The sequence below is a fragment of the Pristiophorus japonicus genome, chromosome 21 (genome assembly GCF_044704955.1).
Source record: "Pristiophorus japonicus isolate sPriJap1 chromosome 21, sPriJap1.hap1, whole genome shotgun sequence".
NCBI classification, from domain to species: Eukaryota; Metazoa; Chordata; class Chondrichthyes; family Pristiophoridae; genus Pristiophorus; species Pristiophorus japonicus.
The window spans coordinates 69,721,843-69,734,065 of NC_091997.1; the positions used below are offsets into that span (position 1 = coordinate 69,721,843).

The following is a 12,223-nucleotide window of genomic DNA, read 5'->3' on the forward strand; positions in this document are numbered from 1 at the left end:
ATTGGTCTATCAGTAACAAGAACACATACAATTATCACAAAAACAAGAGGGGCTAGCTGAATTTCATATATATATATATATAAATAAATATAAATAATACACATACATTTATTTATACATACACACACACACCACACGGGAACAGGGAATACCCTACTAGAAACAGTGGTAGAAGCAGAATCCAGAGCAACGGGAAATGGCAGCAAAATGGGATTAAGTGGTCATGTTTTCTGAGAGCTAGCACAGGCGTAAAATTCAATGATTCCAATTGTATTTATTTGGATAATATTAGTCAATATTTCATACATTTAACAGAATGCAGCTTCAAAATTCACAGCAGCACAGGACTGAACAGCAGCCCTTGATGCCTCGATGGGAACAGAAATTAAACTTGGGAGTACGATGTACATATAATCAATCTCCAACTGGATTGATTCAAACTGAAGCGCTGTCAATGAGAACTTATTTCCGTTGCCTTTTAGGGATAAAGTAAAACGCAATTCACTAGAAATCCCCTCCCAAAGAGATGATTCTGAAACTACAAAAAATACTAAAGCAAGCAAATTTTCAGATATGACTTACGAGACATTTTTATATACATGTGCTGTTTAGCAAATTGGCATTTTGTAGCTTTACCATTTCCTAGCACATAAATCTCTTAAAAATGAACCCCCTAGTTGATGAGGATTTTGGTTTAGCGGATTTTGTAAATGCAAGGGATGAGCGCTGAAACATATTGTTCCCCCAGTTGTGGCATCTCGGGTACAGCTAGACACAAACTACACTTTCGTTGCTCGCCCTTCTATTCTGTCCCTACAATGATCTGTAACCCAAAGCTCAGAAACACACCCCAGCTGAACCAGAGTGTGAAGCTTTCTGCATTTGCCGCATCAGGCTCCCTCGTGGCCTCTGAACGAGATTGCCAATTTGGGTGTAGTTTGACACTCTGAAGCCATGCTAACCGGGAGCTGAGCTGAGGCTGTCCAAACTCATTTCACACAGGAAAGCATCGATGACTCGTGAACCCGTCAGACTGGGCTCGGTTCAGTTAAGTCTGCTTTCCCTTCTGGGACACAGTTCTTAAACACTTGATGCAATCTTAAGACTTTGAGATTATTGCAATAATCATAGTCATGACTGTGTAAAACATTGGATGTTATTTCCAACTCACCCAGCGTGGGAAGGAGCAAAGAGTTAAATGGCAGGAAGTTTGGAATTTGAACTTGGAGGATATGAAATCAGAGAGGTTTTGGAAATTACCCCAGGATGAAGAAATCCCACAAATCCAGCAGAAACCATTTTGAGATAGCTCCCTTCATATCGACATACACAGTACAGTATAACCTCGCTGTATCACCCTCTCCTACCAACACTCCAGATTTACCAAAGGCCTGCTTATATGCATTTGTATTGTTTGTTATACCTCGCATGCCACTGGGTTTGACTGTCTGAACTCTGCAGAGCTGTTCATTAGTGCTGCACCCTCTTGCTGGATCAATCTATCTGCATAGCAAACGTCACAGCAGACACAGAGCATTGCCTCAGGCTGGAGAGTCAGCAGGGCTGGGTGGGCTTCGGTAAACGCCGAGTGCCAGCTTGGCAATTCTGGACTTAATAAATATTCACTCTAATGAAGTGGTCTTGTTGTCCCAGTTGTTTTGGTAAGTCATGCAGATAATTAAAAGGGACACTACTTCAAACAAAAAGGTGAAGTTAAATTACTGTCTGGTCGCACCTTTTATTATTATTGAAATAATTAACAAAATAGCCTGACGTTATGGATTTTATGCAACCAAGTTTTATATATACAAATGTCCAAGCACATTTGAGTCCAATACACCACTTCTTTCTGCCCCTATTGTGAAGTTCCTTGGGACATTTTGCTATGTTAAAGGCTATAATTGTTGCAAAACGAAACCAACAAGGCTACCATGGATTATATGAGTATGCAAATTGCTTTATAGGGCACCGAATGACAAAAACACAGTATCTCCTCCCCGATGAAAAAGGGACTTATCTGGGACAGGTAATGCTGAACTAATTAGTACTCTCGAGTTAGATTTCTGCGACCAAGGTATTTGGGAACGACTAAATCATCGGCAAAGCTTTCACACAAGCACCAAGATGTAGCTTTGTTAGCGGTGAGGAGGGCCCTACCCGTCAAGAGCGTTCATGCACAGCCGGCGTCTCAGCAGCACGGCACAGTGCCCCTGAGTCGGCTACGGGGCGGACGAGACTGTCACCCACCTCCTTCAGGATTGCGCCTTTGCAAGGCAGGTCTGGAAAGAGATACAGTGGTTGCTGTCGAGGTTCATCTCGAGCAGCTCCGTAACACAGGACTCTGTGCTCTACGGGCTGTTCCCAGGGACACACACCGAGACAGACATCACCTGCTGCTGGAGGGCCATCGACTCGGTCAAAGACGCTCTTTGGTCTTGCCGAAACTTGCTGGTCTTCCAGAGCAAGGAGATGTCCACGTCTGCGTGTTGCAGATGGGCGCAATCCAAGATCCAGGATTACGTGCTGAGGGACGCACTTAAAATTGGTGCAGCCGCCGCAAAAGCACGGTGGGGAAGGGCCACAGTTTAAAGCCCTTCCGCCACGATAAACCCAGGGGCTGGTATCACGATAAACCCTCGATAGACCCTCGGGCTGCAATGGTAAACCTTTTGTATACATAGAGCACCATGATCTGCAAACACCTATGTCGTGCCATGTATAATGCAAGTTCTGTTGCGTAATGCATGTTGGAAAGAAATGTAACTGTACCCTCACTGTGTCCCGTAAGGTGACACATGGAATGTAACTTGATGAACGTACCAATGTATCCTGGATTGTATGAATTGTATCTTGAAATGTAAAGAAATGTATTGGACGGAACTGCGGTCAGCATCCAAATGTAATGTATGGAATTGCTGACCACATCCAAATGTACTGAACTGCTTTCGAATGTATTGTGCAAATTTTTATATGAATAAAGTATATTTTGAAATTTAAAAAAATGATCAGAATTCCGTACAACCAGGAATCAACTTTTAAATGACCTCCATTTGAATTAGAGTTGGTCCATGCTTCAGTAACACACTTAATCTGGTCCTGTAGAAGTTTCTACAGTTTAGCCAAAGCAGTGCAAAGTTAGAATTAAGGGCATAGGGGAATAATGCTCTATACAGTCTACTCCTCAATCAAAATTAGTTCATTTGAATTACTGGATAATTAAAATTGTGTGTGCTTTTTATTTCCCCTTGGTTAAATCCAATTACTGCTCAATTCAAATGACTGCATAATTCCATTTTGTTCTTGTGTGAAAAAAATGACTTGCATTATCAGTACATTGTGTTTTAATGAGCACTTCATATTATCTTAAATTATTTAACTCAAGACAACATTAGGAGAGGTTTGAATTGCCAGAAATACATGCAATTCATTTGTAGCACAATCTTTCTCGTGCCAGTATAGAAGAACATTTATTTTGGGGCTGAAAAGAATCTAATCAACTATAAGAAATGTGCTACAAGTGGACAACAGGGATTGGCCACGGCAAGCTTGTTTTGGGATGCCTGAGCACAGATGATCAGACAGAGCAGAGCACATAGATTCAGGCAATGAAGAGCTTTAGCACAGAGACAGAGACACAGAGCAAGCAGGAGTGAGAAAGAATGGTCAGTATAAGAAATACGTGCCTCTCCAGTGACACGTCAGCACGGAACGTGTCTTATCAGCTGCCTATATAGACTATTGAAATCTGTTGAAGAAAGAGTATAGACAAAGATGCAGAAAGCCACAGATAGCTCACAAAAGACTCAAAAAACTCAAGGAATAGTTATGTTTCCTTCACTTATCATGGAATGAAATGCTTACCTGACACCCCAGTTGGGAATGCCGACTGCTTGAATGACATAGAAAGCAATTTGACAGAAGAACACAAAGAAGAAATAAAAGAAGTTGAACGAACTGTCAGACCTGAAAAACAAGATTGAAAAAAATTTAGTTCGTACAAAAAGTATTCTCTTGACGTTTAACCCCTCCCAATACCTCAGTTCATTCCAACATCAATACCATAACAATGATTTTTTTTGTTACACACAAGACAACCACCTCTAAAATCAACAAATCCCTAATGATTCCATTACCTGAAACAAGTTCTGCTTGGTGGGTGTTAATATTTTGCTGTAACACCAACATCAGTGTTTTAATCCCACAAATTTTAATTTGCAGTTTCTGCCTCATCTCTGGATCACAACTTGATTTGAGTTTTGTCATAGCCTCCTGAGTTTTAGTCTGGTTGTTTGTTCTTAGATTTTAGTCACATTTATGCTTGAATCTCAAAAACAAACCAGTTTCTCTTTTCCCATTTTATTCTCTTCTTTTCAGAATATTGTTTCAAATCTTCTGTTGCAATTATGTCATCTCTGAAAAGTCAATAAAACGCTGAGAAGTAATAAGCATGCAGAAGCACTGGAGAAGGTGCAAACAAGATTTACAAGGATGATACCAGAACTGAGGGGTTATAATGATCAGGAAAGACTAAACAGACAGGAGCTCTTTTCTCTAGAAAAAGAGAAGGCTGAGGGATGACCTGATAGAGGTCTTCCCCAGGGCAAGACGTAGAGAAAATGTTTCAACTTATGGAGAGTCCAAAACTAGGAGCCTTCACTATAAGACAGTCATTAATAAATCCAGAAAGACATTCTAAAGAAACCTCTTTACCGAGAGTGGTTAGAATGTGGAACTTGCTTAGAGTGAATAGCATAGATGCACTTTAGAGGAAGCTAGATAAGTAGGTGAGTGAGAAAGGAATAGAAGGATATGCTGATAGGGTGAGATGAAGTAGGGTGGGGAGGAGGCTAGTGTGGAGCATAAACACCGGCATGATCGAGTTGGGCCGAACGGCCTTTCTGTGCTGTAAATTCTATGTAATGTAATAAATTGGGATGTTATTCACCCATTTTAATTTCTAGCATCAGTTTCAAATGTTGTGCATTACTGACCAGTGCTGATTTAGTCCTAGAAAATCATTTTCTTCAATTGAGCCATATCATTCTGCGAGTGAGAACAGGAGAGCAGACAAGTGAGCCCCTTCAATGCTGGTGATGATTCTGTTCTTGAAATGGCTACCAAAAGATGCTGAAGAACAGCCTAACTTAACAGTTCCTTAGATTTTCCCTTTCTTCTGTAGGTAGCGCCAGCAAAAGGGGAAGATAATTAGTCCAGACTAGAGTTGAACCCAAGTCCCAAATATAATGTGGTCTTCCATCACTACCCAGTCCCTCTGATACCAATACTTTTAAACATATATATATCTCTGATATTAAAAATATTAAGTCTGTGCGCACATCATACTCTTTGATTATAAATTACTATGACCACATTTAAAATGGAAATCATTTATGCAAACTGGTCATGCTGTAATTATACTCCCCACCAGTGGAGGCACTGCAGCGCCATCACAAATGGCTGGATTACATAACATAAGAAATAGGAGCAGGAGTAGGCCATACGGCTCCTCGAGCCTGCTCCACCATTTAAAACTATCATGGACTCAGGTCCACTTTCCTGCCCGCTCCCCATAACCCCTTATTGTTTAAGAAACTGTCTATTTCTGCCTTAAATTTAATAAATGTCCTAGCTTCCACAGCTCTCTGAGGCAGCGAATTCCAGATCCACAACCCTCAGAGAAGAAATTCCTCCTCATCTCAGTTTTAAATGGGCGGCCCCTTATTCTAAGATTATGCCCTCTAGTTCTAGTCTCCCCCATCAGTGGAAACATTCTCTTTGCATCCACCTTGTCAAGCCTCCTCATAATCTTATACGTTTCGATAAGATCACCTCTCATTCTTCTGAATTCCAATGTAGAAGCCCAACCTACTCAACCTTTTATCATAAGTTAACCCCCTCATCTCCGGAATCAACCGAGTGAACCTTCTCTGAACTGCCTCCAAAGCATCTGCATGTGCTGGTCCAATTATTCCCATGCTCTAATACTACTTCACCATTTGGTCTCGACTTTGGCCATGGGAGGTCGAGAGACACACACACCCTTCTCCCATGGCAAGTCGCAGATACGTTATTTTATGCCTTGCAATGTATAATGTTTCCAGGGCCACTGAACTACAAATCAAAATTATATTTTTATTAGAGCATTGTAGAAATGTTGAGTGATATTATTGGTGCATTTGCAAACTGACTAGAAGCAAACTGTAAAGGTGAGTTTCCAAAGTTCTGTCACAATCAGAAACGCAGTGTGCACTCAGTGTCTCACTCGCTCTTCCAACAAAGTCAGATTTCTGAAGCAGATGCCATCTCAACATTAGCTGGAAATGCACAGGCAAAGTTAAATGAAAATCAGCCGTGACCCGGGTGACACCTTACCTGAAAGCCTTGTAAACTGGCCTGTACCAACAGAGGAAGGCACAAGGAGTGAAGAGCAGAAACCACAAGATTGCCAAGCCAAAGTCTACTCCATATTTTGGATCAACAATAAACTCAGCCAGGCAAGCAAGGAGGTTCAAGAATAGTGTGACTGCATGAACTGTTAGAAGAAAAAAAAACAAGATTTCAATGACTTACACTTGCACATTTAACCAGATAATCACTTTACATTCTAGGCAGCAAGTTATTGTGAAGTCAGATAATTATAGAATGTTACAGGGACAGACCATTCAGCCCATCAAGTCTTTGCCAGTGTATGTTTTTAAAAAAAAAAGAGAACAGATTTTAAACCAGTTCTTAGCCCGCTCAAAGGTCAGCCCCTTTTGATATTTTTTTTCAAGCAACTATCTAATTTCTTTAAAAAAAAAAGGATTTACGGGGTAGGCTTGAACTGTTGTGTATCTGTAAAGCATGCACTCCCATGTTCCGCCACCAGGGAGCTCATCCCCTGAAGTACCAAGGAATCCCAGCATCTCTTGGGAGCATTGTATACAAGCCAGCCCCCAGGGCCTGTTCCTCACTCTGGAGTGTCTTATTAAAGACTGAGGTCACTGTTACTTTAACCTCCCTGTGTGCAGCCTCATCTGTGTTAGGAACACAATAACTGGCGACGAGAATACGAATCCAACGCAAAGGTGCAGCAAACTGTGGGCATCCTGGAGAAGTTCTCGGAGGGCGAGGACTGGGAAGCCTATGTCGAACGGCTAGACCAGTACTTTGTAGCCAACGAGCTGGACAGAGAAGGAAGCGCTGCAAAAAGGAGAGCGGTCCTCTTCATAGTCTGCGGGGCACCGACCTACAACCTCATGAAGAATCTTCTGGCTCTGGTGAAACCCACAGATAAGTCGTATGAGGAGCTGTGTACACTGGTTCGGGAGCATCTTAACCCGAGGAAGAACGTGCTGATGGTGAGGTATCGGTTCTACACGTGCCAGCGATCTGAAGGTCAGGAAGTGGCAAGCTACGTCGCTGAGCTAAGGCGACTTGCAGGACATTGTGAGTTTGATGGCTACCTGGAGCAAATGCTCAGAGACTTTTTTGTACTGGGCATTTGGCCACGAGACCATCCTCTGAAAACTTTTGACTGTAGAGACATCGCCCCTCAGTAAGGCCATTGCGATAGCACAGGCTTTTATGTCCACCAGTGATAACACCAAACAAATCTCTCAGCACACAAGTGCTAGCAATGTTCATAAATTAACTGGAACTGTGTTTGCGAGCAGAAGTGTACAGGGCAGAACCCACGAGTCTGCAACTGCCAGCAGGCCTCAGGTGACCCAGATGACTCAGAGTTCCCAACAAAGGGTGAATGCAAGGCAATTCACACTTTGTTGGCCTTGTGGAAGCTTCCATTCAGCCTATTCATGCCACTTCAAAGGGTATGTCTGCAAGAGCTGTGGAACAATGGGGCACCTCCAATGAGCTTGCAAACGAGCTGCAAGCTCTGCAAAACCTGCTAACCACCAGAGGAAGATCGGTCCATGGTGGATCAAAGCAATTTCGAGCCTCAGAGAAGAGGCAGATGCTGACGTGCATAGGGTGCGCCCATTTTCGACGAAATGTCCACCTATAATGCTAAACGTAAAATTGAATGGCTTACCCGTAGCCATGGAACTGGACACTGGGGCGCTAGCCAATGCATCACGAGTAAAAAGATGTTTGAGACTGTGGTGCAACAAGGCACTCAGACCAGCCCTGAGCCCCATCCACACGAAACTGAGAACGTACACCAAAGAGCTCATCACTGTCCTGGGCAGCGCCATGGTCAAGGTCACGGTCACCTACGAAGGCACGGTGCACGAACTGCCACTCTGGATTGTCCCGGGCGATGGCCCCACACTGCTTAGAAGGAGCTGGCTGGGCAAAATCCGCTGGAACTGGGATGACATCCGAGCGCTATCACATATCGATGAAGCCTCATGTACCCAGGTTCTTAACAAATTTCCTTCCTTTTTGAGCCAGGCACTCACTCCAGGGTGAAGGTGCGGATCCACTTGGTCCCAGAGGCACGACCCATTCACCACAAGGCGCGAGCGGTACCTCACATGATGAGTGGAAATCGAGCTGGACAGGCTGCAACGCGAGGTCATCATCTCCCTAGTGGAATTCAGCGAGTGGGCCAGCCCGATTGTTCCAGTACTCAAAAGTGATGGCATGGTCACGATTTGCGGCGATTATAAAGTAACTATGAATCGTTTCTCGCACAGGACCAATACCCACTACCTAAGGTAGACAACCTATTTGCGACGCTGGCAGGAGGTAAGGCGTTCACCAAGCTCGACCTGACTTCGGCCTACATGACGCAGGAGCTGGAGCAGTCTTCGAAGGGCCTCACCTGCATTAACACGCACAAGGGATTGTTCATCTACAACAGATGCCCGTTTGGAATTCGGTCGCCTGCAGCGATCTTCCAGAGAAGCATGGAGAGCCTACTCAAGTCGGTACCACACACAGTGGCCTTTCAGGACGACATATTGGTCACAGGTCGGGACACCGCCGAGCACCTACAAAACCTGGAGGAGGTCCTCCAGCGACTGGATTGCGTAGGGCAGCGGCTGAAGAGGTCGAAATGCGTCTTCATGACAACAGAAGGAGTTTTTGGGGAGAAAAATCGCGGCGGACGGCATTTGGCCCACAGACACCAAGACAGAGGCCATCAGGAACGCACCCAGGCCACAGAACATCACGGAGCTGCGGTCATTCCTGGGACTCAACTATTTTGGTAACTTCCTACCGGGTTAAGCACCCTTTTAGAGCCCCTACATATGTTATTGCGCAAAGGTGAGATCTGGGTTTGGAGAAAAAAAAAAACAAGTAATTGCTTTTGAGAAAGCCAGAAACATTTTATGCTCCAACAAGCTGCTTGTATTGTATAACCCGTATAAAAGATTTGTGCTAGCATGTGACGCGTCGTCGTAGGGAGTCGGGTGTGTATTACAACAAGCTAACGTTGCGGGGAAGTTGCAACCTGTCGCCTATGCTTGTCTAAAGCTGAGAGGGCCAACAGCATGATTGAGAAAGAGGCATTAGCGTGTGTTCGGGGTAAAGAAAATGCATCAGTACCTGTTTGGCCTCAAATTTGAGCTGGAAACCGATCACAAGCCCCTCACATCCCTGTTCGCTGAAAACAAGGGGATAAATACGAATGCCTCAGCCCGCATACAAAGGTGAGCACTCGCGCTATCAGCGTATAACTATACCATTCGCACAGGCCAGGCACAGAGTACTGTGCGGATGCTCTGTCGGCTACCATTGCCCACCATGGGGGTGGAAATGACGCAGCCTGCAGACTTGTTGATGGTCATGGAAGCGTTTGAAAATGATAAATCACCTGTCACGGCCTGCCAGATTAGGACTTGGACCTGCCAAGATCCTCTGCTGTCCCTCGTAAAAAATTGTGTACTGCATGGGAGCTGGGCCAGCATCCCCGTTGAAATGCAAGAGCCAATCAAGCCGTTCCAGCGGCTAAAGGACGAGCTGTGCATTCAGGCAGACTGCCTGTTGTGGGGTAACCGCGTAGTGATACCAAAAAAGGGCAGGGAGATGTTCATCTCGGATCTCCACAGCACACACCCGGGTAGAGTAACGATGAAAGTGATAGCCAGATCCCACTTAGAGATCTGACTTAGACTCCTGTGTACGGCAATGCAGCCTATGTGCTCAGTTGAGCAATGCGCCCAGAGAGGCACCACTAAGTTTGTGGTCCAGGCCCTCTAGACCATGGTCGAGGATCCATGTCGACTATGCGGGCCCGTTTCTCGGTAAAATGTTCCCGGTGATGGTGGATGCTTTTTCAAAATGGATTGAATGTGAAATAATGTTGGGAAGCACCGCCACCATTGAAAGTCTGAGGGCCATGTTTGCCACCCATGGCTTGCCTGACATACTGGTCAGTGACAATGTGGCATATTTCACCAGTGCCGAATTTAAAGAATTCATGACCCGCAATGGGATCAAACATGTCACCTCGGCCCCGTTTAAACCAGCCTCCAATGGGCAGGCAGAGCGGGCAGTACAAACCATCAAACAGAGCCTTAAACAAGTCACAGAAGGCTCACTCCAAACCCGCCTGTCCCGAATACTGCTCAGCTACTGCACGAGACCCCACTCGCTCACAGGGGTGCCCCCGGTTGAGCTACTCATGAAAAGGACACTTAAAACCAGATTCTCGCTGGTTCACCCCAACCTGCATGATCAGGTAGAGAGCAGGCAGCAGCAACAAAATGTAAACACTGGTCACGCCACTGTGTCACGGGAAATTGATCTGAATGACCTTGTGTATGTGCTAAACTATGGACATGGTCCCAAGTGGATCGCGGGCACGGTGATAGCTAAAGAAGGGAGTAGGGTGTTTGTAGTCAAACTAGACAATGGACAAATTTGCAGAAAGCATCTGGACCAAACGAGGCTGCGGTTCAGACTGCCCTGAACAACCCACAGCAGACACCACCTTTCTCGAGCCCACAACACACACCCAAAGGATCAATGACACCATGCCGGACCAGGAAATCGAACCCATCACACCCAACAGCCCAGCAAGACCAGGCTTACCTAGCAGCCCTGCAGGGCCAACAACACGCCAGCCCAGCGAGGGCACAGCCAACACTCCAGAACAGACATTTGTACCGAGGCGGTCCACCAGGAAAGAAAGGCCCCCGACCGCCTCACCTTGTAAATAGTTTTCACTTTGACTTTGGAAGGGGAGTGATGTTGTGTATCTGTAAAGCATGCACTCCCATGTTCTGCCACCAGGGAGCTCAGCTCCTGAAGTTTCAAGGGATCCCAGCATCCCTTGGGAGCACTGTATATAAGCTGGCCCCGAAGGCCTGTTCCTCACTCTGGAGTGTCTTATTAAAGACTGAGGTCACTGTTACTTTAATCTCCCTGTGTGCAGCCTCATCTGTGTTAGGAACACAATATGAACAATGGCTTGAGAGAATTCCATAATCTAAACACACCATGTAAAAAAAATCCCAACCTTCCCTTTTGTGATTTATCTTAATGTCCTTGTTACCGTTTGACCAACCAGTGGAAACCATCAATCATTCCACAACTATTTGTGATCTTGTGGACCTCTATCAAGTCATCCCGTAAACGTAACTCATGGAAAAAAAAAAGTTCCAACTTCGAACATCTTTTCATAACATAGAAACATAGAAAATAGGTGCAGGAGTAGGCCATTCGGCCCTTCTAGCCTGCACCGCCATTCAATGAGTTCATGGCTGAACATTCAACTTCAGTACCCCATTCCTGCTTTCTCGCCATACCCCTTGATCCCCCCAGTAGTAAGGACCTCATTTAACTCCTTTTTGAATATATTTAGTGAATTGGCCTCAACAACTTTCTGTGGTAGAGAATTCCACAGGTTCACCACTCTCTGGGTGAAGAAGTTTCTCCTCATCTCGGTCCTAAATGGCTTACCCCTTATCCTTAGACTGTGACCTCTGGTTCTGGACTTTCCCAACATTGGGAACATTCTTCCTGCATCTAACCTGTAACAAATTAATCATCCTTGCTAACATCTAGTAAATCTATACTACACCTTTTCCATCGAGTTTTTATCCTTCTTATAAATGGAATGCTTAAAACTGCAACTTATACTCCAGCTGCAGCCTAAATAAGGTCTTGTACAAGTTCAACATAGTATTTTCTACATCTAGATACAAAACCAAGGGTTCTGTTTGCCTTTCTTATGGCCTATCAATAGTGCTGCCACCTTTTCCTGTGTTATCTGCATGCTATGGCCCTCAATTTACAATCTTACTAATTAATGTGAAATTCCTTTCCCTGT

At 44.7% G+C, this 12,223-nt stretch overlaps 1 protein-coding gene across 2 annotated transcripts in view; it reads right to left on the reverse strand.

Annotated features, from left to right (window-relative positions):
- Positions 1–12,223, reverse strand: part of scamp2 (secretory carrier membrane protein 2) — a 54,791-nt gene that overhangs the window by 9,915 nt on the left and 32,653 nt on the right. For both annotated transcript variants that reach the window (XM_070865013.1, XM_070865012.1), the window contains 2 exons: positions 6,373–6,532; positions 3,862–3,963 (listed from right to left, as the gene is read on the reverse strand). In XM_070865013.1, the coding sequence (XP_070721114.1) occupies positions 3,862–3,963; positions 6,373–6,532 (262 nt within the window). The remainder of the gene's footprint in view (positions 1–3,861; positions 3,964–6,372; positions 6,533–12,223) is intronic.